At 37.5% G+C, this 20684-nt stretch overlaps 3 protein-coding genes across 3 annotated transcripts; 2 read left to right on the top strand and 1 right to left on the bottom strand.

The window, feature by feature from the left end:
• The first annotated feature begins 1005 nt into the window (after positions 1–1005).
• Positions 1006–7100, top strand: LOC145908658 (uncharacterized). The gene is made up of 13 exons (XM_082995978.1): positions 1006–1137; positions 1344–1429; positions 1634–1735; positions 1801–1936; positions 2251–2391; positions 2745–2871; positions 4368–4480; positions 4893–5075; positions 5605–5716; positions 5793–5868; positions 5968–6043; positions 6111–6268; positions 6794–7100. The coding sequence occupies exons 1-13, from the start codon at positions 1080–1082 to the stop codon at positions 6998–7000; spliced, it is 1575 nt and encodes a 524-aa protein (XP_082852104.1). The 5' UTR covers positions 1006–1079; the 3' UTR covers positions 7001–7100.
• A 701-nt stretch (positions 7101–7801) lies between these two features.
• Positions 7802–15025, top strand: LOC145909142 (uncharacterized). Its single transcript, XM_082996460.1, has 13 exons — positions 7802–7955; positions 8243–8328; positions 8384–8485; positions 8802–8937; positions 9138–9278; positions 9473–9599; positions 10959–11071; positions 11365–11547; positions 12088–12199; positions 12565–12640; positions 12768–12843; positions 13771–13931; positions 14612–15025. Exons 1-13 carry the CDS (start codon positions 7898–7900, stop codon positions 14825–14827), a joined length of 1587 nt encoding a protein of 528 aa, XP_082852586.1. The 5' UTR covers positions 7802–7897; the 3' UTR covers positions 14828–15025.
• Positions 15026–15965: 940 nt separating this feature from the next.
• On the bottom strand, positions 15966–18714 carry LOC145909144 (mannose-binding protein A-like). Its single transcript, XM_082996461.1, has 6 exons — positions 18470–18714; positions 18266–18310; positions 17612–17705; positions 17531–17554; positions 17152–17326; positions 15966–16629 (listed from the first exon to the last, which is right to left on the bottom strand). Exons 1-6 carry the CDS (start codon positions 18647–18649, stop codon positions 16386–16388), a joined length of 762 nt encoding a protein of 253 aa, XP_082852587.1. The 5' UTR covers positions 18650–18714; the 3' UTR covers positions 15966–16385.
• Between the last annotated feature and the right edge of the window lie 1970 nt (positions 18715–20684).

The raw sequence follows: 20684 nt of genomic DNA, 5'->3' as shown, positions 1-20684 counted from the left end.
TCTTCGCAACATGCGTCAACGACTAGAAGAGGATTGCCAGTAGGATTTCACAAGATCAACAACTTTTCATCGTTGTTTGTGCGTGCGTTAAACGATGCCTTTAAAAACCATTACTGTAGCCTTTCAAATGTACTTCATCGTCTAGTTTGTAAATGTCATCGATATACTTTTTCACTTCTGTTTTGGCCACGACAAAAGGCATAATGTTGATAATGTTTCGTTTTGTAAATAAGCTTTGACATGTCTTCAATAAACAAATCACCACTTTGTTTGTGCTGTCGGGTTAGTAATAGCATCAAAAAATGCTTAGCAAGGTTCCGTTTTGATTTTTTGACCATACAATAATTTGGTGGCGTTAAATTTTTTAATAGTCCATTTGTACCAAGTTGAAAAATAACCCGGTAATCGAAAAAGTATTGGTCAAGGCAAACAATAGTGTTCTTTCGGTGAAAAACTACAAATATACACCTTTTGTTTAGAAAAGATTGTATTTTTCTGACGTTTTGCCTGTACGAACGACTAGGCTCCTTCAGAGAATAAAACAAACACAGTAGCGATCCCAAAGGCAAGAAAACTGAGCGACGAAAAAGTACAAAGTTGTTTTAGCTGTTGCGCTCCTATTGTACTTTGCCGCGTAATTTTCTTGCCTTTGGGTTCGCTACTGTGTTTGTTTTATTCTCTGAAGGAGCCTATGTTTTTCATTTCGTGTAACCTCCTGTAGACTTTAACAAAAGTTTAAAAAAACAAGAATCAGGGTAAGGCATTGTTAAAATAATGGTGATCCACTTGCGGCGTGCAAAGGTGCAAAAACCCTATGACCCATGACATTCAAAGACCAATTTTATGCAACCGACATCGGACGGATGGGATTTCGTACAATAAGTATGTCGCAGATAGAAGATAACCTCAAGGTCACGAAACGATATAGAGCATCAGTATCGCGTTGCATTAGATTACATCACGACCACAAACATCTCTAAAGTTGTCGGGCGGGTTTTTATGCAAGAAGAAGGGAATGTACAGAAAGTGAAATTTATTCTGACCCCAAACCCTTGTTCAGTTTGTTTTAGCGCGAAAAGATGGGGAACGTGGCTTTGCTTGTGTTTGTTCTTGCTTTGGTCTGCAACCTTGGATTTGGTGAGTGTTTTCATTTAACTTTTGTGAGAATTATTCGCCAAATTTGTTTCTCATAATCAAAGAGGTTTTTGCGTCATTATTTTGTTTTTGCAATATCACATCTTTGGTAAACTTGCCATTACTGTACCACTTGATTTTGCTGGCTCACTGTTGATTTGTAAAATAGGACTTATATTTCAATTACAAACTATGAATTCGCTCACCAGGTTTAAAGTGTTGGGATTGCAACAACGCCAGGACCAACAAAGAATGCCTTGCGAAAGGACACCTTAAAGACTGCAGAGAAAAAAATGTAGGCGACTTTATATTTGACCACAAACATGTTTCATTTGCGTTTTCATTCGCGCTATAATCCGCTAATTCTGCTGGAGAAGAACTTTCATATTTTTTGACTTAATGTTACTTACTTTTGACATTCACAACGATAGCTACGTTCGAGTCATAGCAGTAGCCTATGTGAGCCGGATGTCACCCCACGAAAACATTTAATTTTTAGGCAATCTGCGAAGATCAGATACGGCACGACCAAAACGGATTTTCAGTTCTCATTGAAAAACGTTGCAAGCAAGCCCACGCGTGCCAAAATAACGTAAACCAGGTAAGTGTAACATGGAAACAACATACGTTAGCAGATCGATTTGATCAAAATTTTACAATTTGCAGAACATCAAGGATGCTTATCCCATTCAATGCAACACAAAGTCGCCAACATCTGTGTGTAGATGCTGTTGTAGCACTGATGGGTGTAACAGGGACCTCATGGCTTGCTGGAACCAAATACCACAATACGACATGCCAGGTAACAGTTCAAACCTTCGCTAATCACCCCCAAAATATGTAAATACGTGACCAATATATCGTATCTGATCACCAAGCAAATTATTGAAGGATAGTTTATATCGAAGGTCTCTTACAGGAAAATACATAACTTGTTTTTAAAACGTATACTAATGTTTTCCTGCATGCTTTGAAAATAACTGATAACTCCAAATACCTTTGATTATCATTGACCCTACAAATGTATTGCGCTTAAAGCCGTACTGGTTTAAAAATATTACAATAATTACTCTTTGTACCATAATGTATTTGAAAATCATATGCTTTTGGGTGCAGAAAATCGTAGATGCGATAATTTCCCGGAGCCACCAAGCAACGGGAACATGCAGTGCTACGGAAATCTAGAGATTGGAACCTATTGTAAATTCACCTGCCATGATGGTTACATTCTTGCTGGGGATCAAGAAATCAGATGCAGTAAGTTGCCATTTCCCCTCGCGGGGGATATGGAAAATTTTAGCGTAACATTGATTTATTCGCGTTAAGATTTTATCGTTATCTGCTGGTGATTTTTGCGGACATTTATTTCAGGGCTTTCACGTTGTTTGCAACTCAACGTTAATTTCCGTTGGTTGAGCATTGTTTTTTTTTTCTAATACACTGTAAACGCCAATATATACAAAGATTTTATTGTACAGTTGGTTATGATTATTTCCATAAACATTCAGTTAATGCAAAATTGTTCACGTGCTGCTAAATTAGTGCATCAGCAGTTTGTAACTGTTTTCTGCATAAAGTGACCTTATTTATTTAATTATCTTGTGTGACAGCCGATGGCCTCAAATGGAACCAGAATCCGCCGAGATGCAATCTCATAACTTGTCCTCCCAGACCATCACGACCAGGAAACGGATCTATTCATTGCTCTGATGGGATTAACCTTAGGAGTCGCTGCAGGTAAACTAATTACAGGTTTTGAAGGATGGCGGCAGAAAACATAGTTTTGCAAAATTTCCCAGTGGTGTTACTGGGAATTTCATCCAATCACGGTATCTGCATTGTTAAATTTTGCGGGTAGCCACCTGACAGGTTGTTTAACGATGGAAAGATACAGAGTTGAGGCCAAAATAGGTGTTTGTGCATCACCTATACAGAAAAACAAGACTAAATTCAATTTTGTAATTTGAATTGCTTGAATAAAAAAAAATGTGGGCAAAAATCTGATATAACACAACGAAACAGAGCAACAATTTTTGTGTTGAAAAAGTTTTTTTAAATGTGTCGGGATGCGTAGTTCGTACAACAAGCAGGCAACATCATAATAATAATCGTCTACTTGTGGGCGTGAAGGTTCTTGCTTGTATAGGCACAAAATTGCTGAGATAACAACCAATTTCGGCAGATTATCCGACAAGGGCTCGTCGCAGCAATTTTAGTGAAACGTAACAGCTGGCTGTGCGAATAAACTTGAACCCATAAACTAACATCTACCGTTCATGTAAGTGTAATTTTAGGAAAGCATTAACTTTCGTGAGGATTTTGGTGCAAATTTAATTGTTTCAGCCCGTTTTAAATTTCAATTCTAACCATTTTTTACTCATAATAGATATTCTGAGTACATCAAGCTAGTTGTGTAAGGGTTAGGTTAATACTATTTTGTCGCATTACGTCACACAAAATCTCACCAGACCGGCTTATCCTGTAACTTAATTAAACATCAAACAAAAAGGTCATGATAAACGGAGGGAAAATTTCTCTTTAACTTGCGTGTTGTTAACGCTTTTCCTTTATTTCCATATTACTTCAGTTATCTTACTTGGAGATCTGGAATTCGATTCTGTGGGCGTTTAGTCAAACAGCTTTAACTGCCACCTATAACGCCGTAGGGGGTGAAGTTACAATGATTATGTTACTGTATATGTCGAGCCAATTGAATCAAAATGTCAAAATCTTTGAATCATCAGGGTAAAATTTAACAGCATTTCGAAAACATGGGTTAGAAATATTATAACACAGCCATAGAAATGCTAAATAGTTTTTTATTTAGTAAAACCAAAACTTTAATAAAACATTGAAATCATTCTTGGACCATTTACTTATTAGCTGACTTCTGAAATAACTGTTCCACTATTTCCTTCACTCTACACGCTGTATTGTGCGGCTGAATTACATGCGATATTGTCACTTTGTGTGTATGTGTAATATGCACAAATATACAAACCATAAACCGAAAAGTATTTCCACTTCAATGTTTCCTTGTCTTGTCACCAAGTGGTTGCACACGGAAATTATAGACCGGAGGTAATTATCCGCAGGAAACCAATTGGGCGCCTGACTCGATACCTCGTATGGTTGTATCGATACCCATGCCATTTTCTCGTTTTACGTTTATTTTTCATGTGCGTATAGCAACCTTTCGTGCCAAACATTCAATATTTTATTTTGATTTGTAGGTTTATGTGTCACCCCGACTATGAACTGATTGGAAGTGAAAACACCGAATGTGTTGATGTTGGGCGTGGCGATGGCACAGGCGACTGGACCCTTCCGACACCCTGGTGCAAACGTAAGAGAAAACTTCCTAACAATCGTTACAATGATAAAAAAATTTAGCCCTTGATAGTAAGCAATTCCCCCCCGACTTGGTCTTAAAAGCGGTCAAAAGAGTTTGAAATTTGTATGTTGTATTCATGAATGCAGTAATCTTTTATGTAATCGCATGATTGGCAGGATCGTCCCAATGCGCATGTCCTTTTTTGGCAATCACAGCTATCGTATCAATATCATTAGGTTTACAGGCTTCGAAGCACAGGCATTGCGGCCTATAGCTGGATCAGCCACTGTAGTTTGGAACTATAAATATACTGGGATCAGAAATACATTCGAATAATCATGCCAAATCTTACTTGTCTGAATTTTATAATGTATTAAGTAGTAAAATAACTTGTATAGAGGTACAAAATTTTAATGCTTTTTAGCGTTGGTGTGTCCTGCTCAGGGATCGATTCGTCACGGTTCAATAAGCTGCACACGTGGTAACAAGATAAGATCAAACTGTCGCTTCAGTTGTGGAAAAGACTTCGCCCTTTATCCAGAAGGAAGGACAAACAATATGTGTGGCCCTGGCGGAGTTTGGACAGCTCCATTGCCTTGTTGTCAATGTAAAGGAAAATGAATGCATTTGTAAACATTACATGTTAGATATTTTCTTCTACACCCACTAGTCTAAAATATAATTATTATTACTGCTTTATAATCAAGTATATTTTCGATATGTAAATGTCAATGGATAAAAGCTAAGAATTTTCTGGAAAAATACACTAATGATGTATCACATTACAGTTTATGTGCCGATGCTTACTTACTACAATATTAAATTACCCCAAGTGTTACTCAGATCAATCACCTTGATACATGCGCCTGGGGCTCTAAAAGATCATGCGATAGTAGCTTCTGGTTGTTTTCGTTGCAATGCATTATCGCAACGTGGAATTCAACGCTTTAAGATTAAACAAATATTTAAAGTATTATAATATAGGCATTGTATGTAAACACATATATAGAGTATAATAATATAGGCTCTCTAAAAAGCATCGTATGTAAATTTAATTAAATTGTAGTTTGTTCATTCTCGTACTTGTTTTATGCTTATATCGTTGCCACAATGCACAGAGAAAATTTTGTTTGCAGTACCGTGTCCTCCCTTTGCGCTCATGGACTTTATCGTGGTAATGGATTCCTCCTCATCCGTCGGAGAAGAAAATTGGAAAAAAATGAAGAAATTCGTTCGTAGTTTCTTGGGGTAATACGGGGTTCAAACATTTCGGTTGCTGTTTTTTTTCTCAACTCACAGAAATTCACTTTATGATCTATTTCAGAGACTTCCGAGTTCGCAGTGATTCGGCTCATTACGCTGTTATTCGATACAACAGGGTTGTCGACGAAACAACTCAGGTATGGGAGTAAAGGAAGACAATTAAGTCTGTTGATTCTTTCGAGCTACATAATCCACATGTGCATTTTCCGGGATTTTTAATGGTGTCCTTATTGCAGATTCTTTTTAGCGATTACACTGATAATTTGCAAGGAATCTTACGAGCTTTTGATGCTATTCCATACGACGGCAGTGGTAAGATAAACTGAACATAAAAGATTTATTGTCTATTATCAACTATCTTTCTGTATTCCTTTTCAAGGCACAAGAACAGGCAATGCTCTCAACTACACTGCGGATGTTCTTCTAAAAGCTGGAAACAGGCCTGAAGCTAAGGATGTTGTTCTTCTCATCACTGATGGAGCTTCTCAGGATTCCGTTACTATTGAGGCCAAGAAAGTTCGAGATTCAGGGGCTTTGGTATGTAGATTTTGTTCAAGTAATTCTAATGTAATACTCTTGTGGATTTCTACCCTCCATAGAGTTAAATGCTTACATTTATTTCCCATACTACTGCCAGAAATGAACGCCAATCGTTTATAATAAATTATCCTTAGGAACATACACTTTTTTCAAATTTTTTCTATCCTTATGTGGTTTAATTTTGCTTATTAGTAGGCCGAAACAAGAAAATTGCTAGGTTCCGATATGATGCAAACTAGCGCTCCAATGAGTCTCTTTTTGTTAGTCCTATGAATGGTTTGTTGGGCCAGTTAGATAGTCGTAGCACCATTAAAGCTTACCGTGTTGATACCGCTTGCACCCTAATGTCAATTAGCAATCCTCAAGATCTGATCTTTTCGTTTTATCTTGTACGCTTCAAGTCTTTGCACATATAGTGCACCACGGCAAGTCGGGACAAAATTAGCAAGTCGTTTTTTATGACGAAATCTTAGCGGGAACACAATCCGTACATCGCTTTTGTTAACATTCATCCTTTTTCAGTTCTTCGTTCTTCCCGTAAAACCACCGGTCGGAAGGCTTGACATGGGAGAAATTCAGGATATGGCTGGTCCGGGAAATGATGACAAAATCATCCGAGATGCCTTGGAACGTGGTTTCGACGCCTTGGATGAGGAATTTGCCAAAAAAATGAGTCAACTTCTTTGCGGCGAGCCATGCTCTGGCAATCCTCTGCACGAGCACGAGTAACGGAACTTCAATGGAATCCATGTTGTAAATGTTATAGAGGAATACAAAATTCACTTTTCGTAATGAAATTCTAACAATGGGCGTAAAGATTTGATGTGAACGGTGTAAATACAATTAATTGGTGAAAATAATTTTGTTATTTGGGAACATTTAACAGTCAGGTTAAGGAAATTGATCTTTTCTTATTAAATTTCTATGAAGCAAATGTAAAGTGCTCGGAAATCAATGAATTTACTGCCGGAAATTAAATTTTGAAAAGTTTAGATACAACGTTGAAGATGCTTTTCAGTGGAAAAGTTATCAAATTGGTACCGATTTATACACAGGATAAATCCGGATATCAGCATGTATTTAGTTGATGTTGGGAGACCGGGATATTTTTTCACAACAACAAATTTGCATAATTAGATTTTTATCAAAGTGTATGCATCTGATTTAATCGCTAAATTTGTCAGTACTTTCTAAATGAAAGTCTCCCATTTTTACCCATAAAGCGTCAACACATATTACTACAACATCAGAAATATGAGATTATGATTTCAAGAAAGAAATGTGTGAGTAACCACCATTGGAACCGCAATTTATGAATAGAACCCACAAACTTGTGTACAGCACACACTTTTGCTCCCTATATCGAGAAAGGTGAACTTATATAGCCACACAAAATGTAATCAGATAAGAATCAATGATGTAAATATCCCAACAAACCACCATAATAAACCTTTAAACGTGACAAGCCTGTTGTGCAGAAAATGTTCGGTAAATGCTTCGCGCGATCTCTATCTCACCATCATAATGTAAACACGCGAAATAAAACGTAGAACAACGGCCACAACGTGTATTTAGTCAAGGAAAGTTGGGCACATTGTTACATTCTCAGCCTGACTTACGAAGAAAATGAAAGGCATCGCTATCCTGGTTTTGGTGCTTACACTGGAAATAGCATCGGTGCATGGTGAGTAAAGTTTCTTTAACTTTAGCCAGAATTGTTGCCAGATATTTGTGTTTTGTTTTGCATATTGTTTATATTAAGTTGCAGCATTTCGGTACGTAAAACCGAAATTGCTGTGCAGTGGCGTTTAGTATAGCACTAGTTTTGTTCAAATCGGTGTACGTTTTGTGGATTATGTTTCATTTACGTTGAACTCCGATATAAAAAGTATCATAAGAATCTAAATACCGCCGACCTATGTGAAACAGGTAGGATTGAATATATGCATTTTTCTCCCACTTTGTTTATAGGTCTAAAGTGTTGGGACTGCAATAACGCGAAGACAAACGAAGAATGTCTTGAAACAGGTCGTTTAAAAGAATGCGTGGAGAAAGAGGTAAGTCGGTCTCGTATGTAAATCAACATTTAAATACCAATCGGAATTTTTATAGGCGATTTGTGAGGACCAAATACGACATGAGAATAATGGAAAGTTGATTTTGATTGAAAAGAGATGTAAGCAGTCGCACGCTTGTTCCAATAACGTTGTACAGGTCGGCAAAATATAACAACAAAATAAGACAATTAGGATAATTAATGTGGTACAGATTCGCACTCTAACAAGTGTCAGTAAATCTGTTATACAAAGAAAAAGATAGTTTGCTTTAATAATTAAAATATTCCTTTGAAATAAAAAGAATCGAAATTTTTTTTCTTTACAAATTTCAGCATAAATCTTTTAAAATAAGGTTCTGTTTTAACAATAATTTCGAGTCGTTTTGAGAAAAAAATTTAAAATAAAATTGGTTAAAACTTATATACATTATATTGGAGTTTATTTTATCTTATTGTAAAATTTGGTTTGAACAGAATATAAGGAAAGCCTTTCCGATCCAGTGCAATATAAAATCACCGACATCCGTTTGTAGATGTTGTTGTAGCACAGATGGTTGCAACAGGGATTTAATGGCTTGTTGGAACGACATTCCTCAGTACGATGCACCTGGTAATTTATCTCTAATCTAATCTCGAAACAGTTTTTTGGGCCAGCCTGTTTTTGGTGAATTTGGTATGTAGTTTTGTACTGCGGTGAATAACTACTATACCATTTGCCTAAATAACACTTATATTTATACTTGAACAGCATTGTTCTCAATTATAAACACAGTTTCGTCTTGTAAGGAGCTGCATGTTTTACATTTTTAGAGGATCTTAAATGCCAGCAGCGTCCAGAACCTCCAAAAAATGGTAATATGCAAAGTTACGGCAACCTGGAACCTGGAACATATTGTAAATTTACTTGCCATCAAGGATACTTTCTAAAGGGCGCTCCTGTTTTGACATGTCGTAAGTATCAGATCCCAATGTATTTTTTCTTTGATTTTGTTCATGAATTTACTAGTTGCGTAAATTAAGTCCAAAAACATATGTGACACCAATATTACTGCCAACAACTTTTATAGAAACTTTCATCAACAGAATTTGTTATTTCATGTGGCCAGTATAGCAAATGACGACTGGCTTTCCGTTGTATATTGCAGTGGAAAATGCGACTTGGGACTACGAACCGCCCAGATGTGACTTAATAACTTGTCCGCCTAAACTGGAAAAACCGGGCAACGGATCTGTGCACTGCTCTGATGGGATAAACCTGAAGAGTCGGTGCAGGTACGCCCATTGTTCAGTTAAGATTCTGCAAAAAAGGAAAGAATTTAGTCTAAGGCAGTGTTTCCCAACCGCTGGTACGCGTACCACTAGTGGTACGCGACGGCATTCCAGGTAATACGCGAGCACCTTTTCGTAATTAGCGGATATGGATCAAATTTAAAAAAATCGTAAGTGATCTCAAAATCTTTGTTACTTCATACCCTAGGTTACTTTATAGCACTCAACTAAGTGGTACGTGTCGAAATTGTTTCATTTCTAAGTAGTACGCCACCACAAAAAGGTTGGGAATCACTGGTCTAAGACAATGAGTTTATGCACTTACCAGCTGCACTGATGAGACCTCGAAACAGTGTCCATCTGTCTGTAACTTACACAGCATTTTTATTTGCATTTATAATTAATGAGTTTGGATGAAACGGTGCTGTTGGATTCAGCAAGCAGTGATTTTTCACCGATTCTTCCAACACATTACTCGCATGCATATTTCCTCTGTTAAGCTGTGGGTATTACGTTGATCACGCAACTGATAACTCTACCGTCGATCGTACAAGATTGAAAGATAAAAACCGGTTATCACAAGCTTTAACCGCTATCTGGCAGATAAGATCCTAGTGTTCCACCTCGCCTGGAATCATTTCAGTGGTTACTTTTTCTGTTTTCCTCCTCAATGGCGCCAGAGAATAAGATTACCGTTTGTCTTTTAGTTTAATGCAACCAAATAAAAACAATGATTTAAATTGGACTGATTTTCTGGCATGAATTATTGTACTTTATTCTTCCGACGTATCGTCTGCCATACAGCTATACTTTATCAGGGTTTAACACCCCAGTTCAAACGTAAACAACAACATTCAAAGGCACAAAAACGTTAACATTGCTTGTAAATTCACGCGATGCAGGCAACATTTATACTGTGGGGTGCGCAACAGTTACAACAAGTAATTGTATACCGCCAGTAAATACATCGTTCTTTATCAGAAGAACAGTCGCGTTTAAATTGTAGTATGCCTGGTAGTTGTTGTAAGTAGCAAATTGTAGTAAGTAGCATGATTTGGATGAGTAGTTTCTTTAAGTTTTTTTTTTCGGTGGCTTACGTATGGTTTTTGTTTCAATTGTTTGGTAGTTTGCAAAAATGTTTCATATTGCGTACTAAACTCCATGGTTGCCCTTTTGCTATTGATTTTCAGGGTTGGTTTGTGTGTATATTACCAGCATGTATGTTGTATTACTTGAGGTTTGGTTTACATTCTCTTTCTTATTGTTCATTGTACGAAAATAATGGTTTGTCATTTGGTTTACAAGCGTGTTTGTTGTCTTCGAAATAGTTAACTTGCAAGTAAAACTTACCATTTGCTTCAGGTATATTTGTCATCCTGATTATTTATTGATTGGTTCACCATACACGGAATGTGTCGACATTGGCAAAAACGATGGAACGGGAAAATGGAAAACTCCAAAACCTTACTGCAAGCGTTAGTCCGATTTTTTTTTTGCATATAGGAGACATAGTTTGATTATAGCCGCTTTAAATAGACGGGCTGGGGCTAGATATGAAAAATTACCTCCCGGTGGGATTGGAGCTTACGACTCTGAGTGTTAATGCTCTAATTTTAATTTCAAGGGGAGTGATTTTAGTACGACTTGTTTGGTATAATTTGGTGCATTTCATCCAGCTATGAACGCTAGCGCGCTTGAAATTCAAAACTCGAAACGGCAACTGGATTGCGTATAGTAGGAATTTTTATTTTGCAAAATGTTTTTGCAGCCTTGTTTTGTGGTGTACAAAAGCGACTCCTTCACGGATCAATGAAGTGCAGTAGGGGACGAAAGCTGAACTCTCTGTGTAGATTCGCCTGCGATAAAGAATACCTGCTCTTTCCGAGGGGTCAAGATACCAACCAGTGCATGATCAGTGGAGAGTGGAGTGCCTCGAGGCCATGTTGCCAATGTAAGTTGTCAGTTTCGTAAAAATATAATCATTATAGTACTGCATACAAAAATAATAATAACTATGTTAAAATGTGTTCCTAACATATCACAAATGACTCTATAGTGTCTGTTAAGCAGACAGGAGTCAAGCTTATACAGTTAGTAAGCATTTTCACGTACGTTATCTTTATAAAGGGGATTAAAACTTTTGGATGAGGGGGAAATATATAAATAAACGAAAGCCTTGTTGTAAGACAAACAACTTGGTGCGTTGCTGTGGCTGCCAGGCATAACGTAATTTTCAATAAAACTGACCCTTTGCCTCAAAATTTAACAGTAGAATGTATTTAACCATAGCGTAACCTTGATGAAGTCTCGCCGCATGTCAGACGTATGATATTCCATTGCTAAACTGGTTATGTCAACATTCCTATTTTCCTATGACTAACTTTAGTTCAACAAGAGAGTATTAATCCGTTACATTGCACGTTTGATTTTCATTTCACACGTAAAAATATCGTACTATAAATGGCAACTAAATGATTCGTGATTTTTACAGTACCGTGTCCTCCCTTTGCGCTCATGGACTTTATCGTGGTAATGGACTCCTCCTCATCCGTCGGAGAAGAAAATTGGACGAAAATGAAAGCCTTCGTTCGCCGATTTCTATCGTTCGTAGAAACTCCAATACGATATTGTAGCTAAGGTTTCTTTACAAAAACATGTTAAGCAATTTTGCCTACGGCTCCAAAACGGCATCGTTATGTTGTTGGTTGCAACAAACTACCCACGTATATGCAGACCGCTATACACATTTGTTTATTATACGTTCCGTTGGCGAACGTTGCTACGATTCCAGAACCTACTTATAGAAAAAGCAGCACATTGCTCGTATGTATTATCTGCCACCACCATCAGCTATTCTTTTTTGGTCTCGCGTCTCGGGTGTGCTCACAGGAAATCTATGCTGGAAATAATGCATTAATAAAATATGCGTTACATTTCTAAAGCTGATGAATTTATTTATTGTTAACAGAGATTTCGAAGTTCGTTCCGACTCCACACAGTATTCGGTAATCCGTTACAATAGGGTGGTGGATGAACAGACACAAGTAAGAACAAGAACAAATGGTCAAATGTAAATTGTGCTGTTCGTGAGTTAAATATTTTTTTCTATATCTAAACTTTGTAATTCGAAAAATATTGAAATAAAAAATTAACTTACGTTTTTTGTCTAAGATATTGTTCGATGACTACCCCAACAATTTGGGTGCAATTTTGCGTGCATTGGACGCAATTCCATACGATGGCAGCGGTACGTACAGCAAAATATAGTTTGTTTTGTAAGGTAGATCGTAATCAACGATTATCTCTGGCTTTAAAACAGAATACATGCCCTTTACGTGCTACATTATAATTGTTTTGCATCTTTGTATGATACGTGTTTATTCGCAGTGCAATAACACTTTCGAAATGGGTACATCAACGTTAAAGTATAGAAAATTGATTTTTATTACAATGTATGGTCTTTGACGAAATACGCGGATATATTTATTAAAACTATCATCCGCTAGTGGGCAATAAAGTACTGTGACAGTACGACATATTTTCGGTTCGATTCTCATCACAGTGTGGCAAAAAAACGTATCTTCTTGAAACTGTTTTGTAAAACGACCGGTTTTCGAAAAGATCAAATATTTAATGATGGTGGATGAATGTGTAAATTGTGTAAATACATCTACCCTTTATATCAAAATAGAAAATTGATGTCGCTGATAGAAATATGAAACCAGTTTTACATCTACACGATTTCTTAAAAATAAATCTGAAAAGTCAATGCGGAAAATTCATTTGTGATTTTATGAACGATTTATCTCCTATCTATATTTACATTCTTGAAAGTTTTTGACCCCCTAGTTCAGTGATTTCGACGTGCACCACCTAGTTGAGTGTTACGAAGTAACCTGGGGGATGGGATCACTTACGTTTTTTTTTAATTCTAACTATATCTGCAAATTACGGAAAGGTGCTCGCGTACCACTCAGAATACCGTCGCGTATCACTGGTTGGGAAATACTTTTTGGACATTACTTGGTTTAAATATCAGTAAAATTAGATTTTCATTAATGATTTCATGTCTCCTATGCACAGTGACATCAAACGTATCGTTGCTGAATAGTTGCCATCTGAGCCAGTTTCTTTGTTGGCCAAAGAAATATTAAAAATGTTTAACTTACCCCAGGAACGAATACTGGCAACGCTCTCAACTACACGGCGGATGTTTTATTGAAAAACAGGGGGAACAGAATCGAGGCAAGAGATATCGTTCTTCTCATCACTGATGGAAAATCGCAAGATTCCGTTTCGATGGAGGCGAAAAAAATAAGAGATTCAGGAGCTCTGGTGGGCATTGTATCGTGTAGTATTACCCAAAAGCATAATTTGTTGCTAACAACCTTGGTATAATAAGTAAAGTGAAGCCAAAAATATGAACTATGTAAGCTGCAGACAGATGGCCACTGGCGCACTATTGGTTGAGCTTTGGTTGGCCATAGTGTTTCCACCTTTTTTTCTTCGTAAGGTTGCACCTAGTTCGGTGACCAACGGATGACGGTGATTGTATAGTCACCACAAAGTGGAAGTCTGTACTTTTGGTCAACAAAAGCGTACTTTTGGTGGCCGTTTGGTCAACAAAAGCGTCTGATAGTTACACCAGCTGCACTGATGAGACCTTATAGGTCGAAACAGTGGCCATAGGCAGCTTACACAACCTTGGTATATATTAGACTTATTGGTTTCAAGCAAAAACAACGTCACCCTACAGAAAAGCAACGAAAACCTTTCTAAGAGTACCTTGTATATCAAAGTACATAGAGCCTAGTTCTAAGACAAACCACTTAGTGCGCTGCTTTTATTTTTGCAATATGCGTAATTTTTATAACAAATGAACGTTGATTGTAACTAACGTAGTCGCGATACTGGTTGTGTAGAATTGAATCTACTGCCAAACAGTCAGTTTCTTAAAAGCTGTTAAAATAGGCGGCATCTCTTGCTCAATTCTCACAATTCTTCGTTCGTTTTAGTTTTTTGTCCTCCCCATTAAGCCACCGAGGGGAAAACTGGATATGAACGAAATTGTAGACATGGCAGGGCCTGGAAACGACGACAAGGTCCTACGTGATGCCTTGGTAAGGGGTTTCGATGCCTTGGACGATGAATTTGCGAAACGAATGAGCGTTCTCTTGTGTGGAGATCCTTGTGATTTAAACCCCACTCATCATCACGAGGGATATGAATAAAAACACTCAGAATTCGTGATATATTCACTCAGTGATAAGAGATACGCTTGTTTCAATGCTTTAGCATAATATAATACAGCCCATATTGTTTCACATAACCTTCATAATTATATGTATGTGATACTTGTACAGAACAAATGCTTTTGGTAATGCTGAGTTGGCGTAATAAACTCTTTGCAGTTATGCAAAAATTGCCAAGATATTCTTAAGAGAACATTATTGCTTTAATGTTTAAAATTTATAAATGAAAGTTTTGGATGACGAAGTAACACGAGAAACTATTACTTAAAGCATAATTTTGATCTTGATATCGTAATGTGTTGTTATCGCAAAACTCGTGAAGGGTGATTCATATGGTTCTGCTATCAGAAAATTGTCGCTTCAATGTCAAGCTAAGGTATGTTATCGCGAAACGGATGTTGCCTAAACATTAAAAAATGTAGATGGAAAATATTAGTTTTAATTTTATGTTTTGTGACAGCTTTTGCATAAGCTTCATCTACACCTTTTAGTACAATTCGCTCAAATCGAACATATTTTAAACTGGTAAAAATTTTCAACTTAGATTCCCGCAGTGTACACAAACAACCAACGGTATGAAACTTGGAAAGTACTGCTAACTAATGTATCTATATATACATAAGACAGAAAGCCAGCAAAGGAATTACTTCCGTTCAGAAATTTCGTCAATATTACGGTTGAATAAGCACGCACAGGAGCATTGTGAGTTGCTAGGGCGATTTCAAGTGGGGCAGTTTTGAAGTGATTTTGGGGTTATTTGTCAGTTGGTCAATAGGTCGTTGATAATTTGGTTAAACATTTGCAAAATATCCTGCTTTTCGTTTATTTTATGGTAAGTTTCATGGTGGAAAGTATTAGTGATGTGCGACGATCAATTTTGCATTTAAATGAGCATAAATGAAATGAAAAAAAATGATTTCAGGCGGTTTAATATGGTTTCGTGTGTTTTTAGACATCGTGATTCTCGTTAAACTAACTTATAAATCGCAGAAGAGCTTTTTGTGGTTTTAAGATAGGTTCATCTCTCATCTATATACATTCTGGCGGGGGAAATGCTCTAGCTAACCCTTTATTCGGACATTGCGTATTATCAGTAAAAATGGATTTTAATTAATGGTTTTATGCATATTGTGCAGAGTGGCACCAACGATATACAAGCTTAATAATTGCGTGAAGACCAACTCTGTTATTTATTGGTCAATGAAACATAAAGGTTAGTAACTTTACACAAGCTATAAGAACGACATCCTAATGAAATTAATAGCACTGTCAGTTCAAAATATATAGGAAAAACAGCTCAATGACTCGGCCGGTATAGGAAATACTATACCATACAAAAGCAACTATAGGCAACAGTTGTTTTGAATATTACTTTAAAAGAAACAAGAATTGTTCAAAATTTAATAACACCACAGTTCACAAATCAACTCATTTTTGAGTTTGTATCAACGCTGTTAAGCCCGTATTTATTTACATTTCGATTACTTTAATGTTATAAAATTGCTTTTACAATGGTAGCAGCGATTCGTTCAAATATTTACACCGATGCAAGTTCACAAAGAGTCTTAGAAATAAGTGAACAACCATAATCATGCCAAGCGTTTTTTCCCAGAGCAACACAATCTTCATTTCCTTGACTGTTCGGTTCACCTCTATACCAGTTTGTCCATCCTTGACTAACTGCAACCCCATCCTCCCACACAAAACTTCCTTCAGTTATGATGTCAGTTAGACCAATGGCCGTAAAGTCAAGTTGACTCCCGTAGTGGGCAATCACACTCCTAAAATGAACGATGAGTTATTTGTATTTGCTTTTAAAGGGTTGTATTTTTTTAGCTTCTTGATAACAAATTTATTTAATGCGGAAAATATCGCCTTTTGTTTTAATATCGAGTCGCCAATTATATAAGACTTACTGTTTATTGAAATTTAATGTTTGTTTATATGATTTGGATTACACCCGATCCTTTAGCATTATTGTTTGCAAAACATAGTTTACAGGTCGAAAACAGTGCGTGTACACACACTGTGTGCAGCTCGCCAATATATTATTTTTTTTGCACAAGTATAGTTTAGTTTAGCCATTGTGCCCTTCACTTAGTTCGTCTCTGTTATTCACCACCAAGATATGAGGAACGGATCGTACACCACCACAAAGTGTAAGAACCAGTCCATGGCTGGTTTACCAGCTAATCCAGTGCCACAGTCACCAAATGCACTGACGACGTATATATTAGTTCAAAATATTGTTCGCTACCGTCAGCATGTTCAATGAATGTTTACGTTATTTTACAAGAAGAAACCTGTAGGCATTCTCATTTCTCATCCCAACGAAAGCAACCCGTCCACCCATGTTTAAGCATTTCAATCTCCCAAGTTCGAAGCCAGGTGTGTGAGTTACGATCTTGTAGCGATATCCGTTTGTTGCAGTAAAACTTCCAGTCCAATGCTCATCTGTCAAATTTTCTCTTTGTCTGCCTAATTATTCGCATCGATCGTGAGATTTTTTGAAAGATTACCTTCTCACATGCAGAAAAAAATGTGTAAATTTTTTGTATGCTTGGTAACTTTTGGTCCTTAATGCTAGGCTTTGATATTCATGTTTTTCAAAACGTTTTTTATAGAACTTCTGCCCACAAACAATGGTAAGAATTGCCATCATGCAACTTCTTTACGACTTACCCAACTCCAGGTTTCTTATACGACCTGAATAAAACAAAAAAGGTTTGATTTCAACCAAGTTTTCACGTCAAGATTTCTCACGTTCAAGGTTCGCGATGGTTGATCTTGAAACCGAATCTCCTTTATTCCCTTTGCGACCAACTGACCCATGTAGACCATTCTGCCCCGGTGGACCCTAAATGCATATGTCATACTCTAACGCTGAACGAAAATTATAGGAATGTCCTAAAAAAATTGCCTTGAGAGACGACCATAAGGTTCACAGGCTTTGCAGCCAGACCTGAAAAATCAAGCTCAAGCTCCCGATGAGGAGGTAATACTTCTGCGTTGTCTTAGAGACGATATAAAATTTGTATGTCCAAGGTAGTGTTGCCCATATTTGTATAACGCTGTTGCTTGGCGATATCGGATTTCATGTGGCCGTTATTCCGACAGCGGTAACCAAATATAGCGCACACTTCCGTATTTGGCGCGACACTAGGTAACGAATGCACAAAACCGTTCCCAATGCTGACGCTGCTAATATTTTCCTAACGGGGTTGACCTTGGTGATGGGCATAAATCCGTTTGTGTAACAAACCACGGTCTGTTCCTTGTTGTTGTGGATGTGCGCTTCTGCTTTTGGTGGTTGCAAAAGGAACGTTTTTTAACTCAGACGTGCTCGGGACGAGAATGAACAGATAATTTTTGTACTTGCGTTTTGAAAAGATTAAGTCAACTTTGGTTCAAACTCACCATTGGCCCCAAGGCTCCGTTTGCTCCCTTGGGTCCCATTGGTCCCTGAACGATAAAAGAATGTTGGTTTGCTCCAAAAACGATTTAAAAAGTATTCGATATCACATTCGTTTTGTATAAATAGTCGTTTATTCTCTTAACATACTGCGAAATACGACGAAATGATTCAAGGTGGTTTTTTCGTTGTTGAAACCATTTCCTTACCCTATTTCCTGGCAATCCTTTATCGCCTTTCATTCCATCAAGACTAACCTCCATCCATTCGGTAGAGTAAGGTTCGTTACAAACTGTTGGAATGCGGCAGGTTCGCGCAGAGTTGTGACTTTGAGATGACGCTGCTTGTAGGAAGATTGCGATGATCAGAATCCCGAAAACTTTCGACATGTTTTACCGATATTGCGACAAACAAAACTCTTTAATCACTTCATCAAGTACGTGCCTTATAACTTAAACCTCAATGAGATACATAAGAGAAAACCTAAGTCATTTTTCGTTATTTTTTTCTGATTAATATATTTCGTCTACATTTCGGCATCGTTACATCTTACTGCGAGCAATTTATTTCTTATAGCTTTATATAAACCTACTGCGAACGTGTCGAAAGCCTTGAGCAGCGTGCACAGAAGATAAAACTCTCTAAAATCCATTGTTCTGAATCATTTCATTTTCTGTTTCCCTGCTAGAATCGAAAACTGCTCCAAAACATGTATGTTTGTAATAGAAGTGATTCTAAAACTAACCTAGGTTATTGCGAAATGGTCCAAGACGCATTATTGTATGAATATATATATTTTGGTCAAATAACCCCCGGGGGCAGACGGATATTGACTTTGATTGTGTTAGGAGATTGCGATTAAACTTCAATACTATATTATAGCTAAGGTTTCTTCGAAAAACATGCCAAGATATTTTGCCTTGGGCTCCAAAACGGCATCTTAATGTTGCTAACTGCAACAAACTAATCACGTAAATGCAGACCGCTGTACACATTTGTTTATTTTGTGTTCCGTCGGCAAACGTTCCTATGAATCCAAAACCTACTCTCAGAAAAACCAGCACAATGCTCGTATGGTTTATCTGTCACTGTGACGTTTATCTTTCTCAGGGCTCGTAGGACCTGCTTTAAACCATTAGGGTATATATCCCTTTATTAAAAACGTAAAAGCGGAAAAAACGAATAAGCTTTTCACACAACGAGTCCTCAACGAGAACCTTTTTTTCTATTTATTTTTTTTTTTTACCACACCGGGATTTGAACTCAGGATATACTGGGCACGAATCCCGATCAGGTTTTCTTCTTGGTATATGGGTCGGGCACTTGAGTCCTCAACGTTACTGCTACAAACACATAGTCTCAGGTCACCACACCCAGAAGCGGTCATATAGATAACGTTTTAGCGGACGCTAGAGGCGGTAAGGAGATAATAATAATAATAATATGTAACATACTCCCCCCTCTGCGAAAGAAGTGTCCACACTCCATAAATTAGACAAAAAACTTCAATCCCCCAAACCAAGAAACAACCAAAACTACTTGTCAACATTTGGTGCGCCAAAACAACTCCTTGAAGAACACTACACTGTGTCGTGTCGTAAGTGCGGAAAGTAAGGTGATAATATATACCAAGACATTTTTGGTGACAATACTTACACAAACATTTTTTCATAGCGTGGCTTCATCTTTTTCCTCTGCAGTTCAATACGACTCCTGGATCAGTTTGAAGACAGATCAGCTTGCAACCCAAGTTCTCGGTCAGTCAGTAATTGATGTGGGGAAATTTCAGTTTCTTCGTGACGAGTGGCGGTATAGGTGGCACAAACTGACGAGAGAGATTCTTTCCAACTTTTAGGGTCCTTCTGTTTCCACGGTAGATCTCTACCCTTTTCATGGGTTCCGTTTCATTATAGTTAACAATGCATGAGTTGCAAACTGCTAACGGCGAAGTTCAACCGGGACGATTTCCACAAGGTACAGATGATTTGAAGCACTTAATGGTTAAGGACGCTTGCCCGGAAAATCCAACATGGTTGTCATGCCTGCCAGTAAGATTGGCTAGTGTAATGGGAATTTGCTCTAGTAAGGAACTTAGTTTGAGGTTTGGCGCTTTGGAAGGTGCCATAGCAAAGATGTCTTGCCCCTGAGTACCCTCAGTTGAAGTGTCAGCGCTGTTAATTGCCACTCTACTGGCTTGTTGGAAGGACGGATTGTCTTCAGAAACGGATGAATTTGAAATCTTGTTCGCTAAAGACAGGTTTTGCAGACCGCGCGTTAAAATCATGTACAGTATTTCGTTTAAAATGGCATTTTGCTCTTCTTTAGGGTATGATTTTTGTCCAAACTTGCAGAGTTTCATAACAAACTTCTTGATAGTCTCTTCTGGCAGCTGAAAATTGCTGCAGAAGGAGTTGTTTTACGTTA

Source organism: Ascidia mentula, chromosome 7 (genome assembly GCF_947561715.1).
Source record: "Ascidia mentula chromosome 7, kaAscMent1.1, whole genome shotgun sequence".
Taxonomy (NCBI): Eukaryota; Metazoa; Chordata; class Ascidiacea; order Phlebobranchia; family Ascidiidae; genus Ascidia; species Ascidia mentula.
The sequence above is the reverse complement of the archived record's forward strand: the minus strand, read 5'-3'. Positions and strand labels throughout refer to the sequence as shown.

Bases quoted from the DNA above. Each gene is read 5' to 3' on its own strand.
- LOC145909142 (XM_082996460.1), top strand. From the start codon at position 7,898: ATGAAAGGCATCGCTATCCTGGTTTTGGTGCTTACACTGGAAATAGCA. The intron at 8,938-9,137 runs GTAATTTATCTC...TTACATTTTTAG, and splicing joins TCCTCAGTACGATGCACCTG to AGGATCTTAAATGCCAGCAG. The intron at 9,279-9,472 runs GTAAGTATCAGA...TGTATATTGCAG, and splicing joins CGCTCCTGTTTTGACATGTC to TGGAAAATGCGACTTGGGAC.
- LOC145908658 (XM_082995978.1), top strand. From the start codon at position 1,080: ATGGGGAACGTGGCTTTGCTTGTGTTTGTTCTTGCTTTGGTCTGCAAC. The intron at 1,430-1,633 runs GTAGGCGACTTT...TTTAATTTTTAG, and splicing joins AAGACTGCAGAGAAAAAAAT to GCAATCTGCGAAGATCAGAT. The intron at 1,736-1,800 runs GTAAGTGTAACA...TACAATTTGCAG, and splicing joins GCCAAAATAACGTAAACCAG to AACATCAAGGATGCTTATCC.
- LOC145909144 (XM_082996461.1), bottom strand. From the start codon at position 18,649: ATGTCGAAAGTTTTCGGGATTCTGATCATCGCAATCTTCCTACAAGCA. The intron at 17,555-17,611 runs GTGAGAAATCTT...TGTTTTATTCAG, and splicing joins AACCATCGCGAACCTTGAAC to GTCGTATAAGAAACCTGGAG. The intron at 16,630-17,151 runs GTTTCTTCTTGT...CGTTCATTTTAG, and splicing joins AGAAATGAGAATGCCTACAG to GAGTGTGATTGCCCACTACG.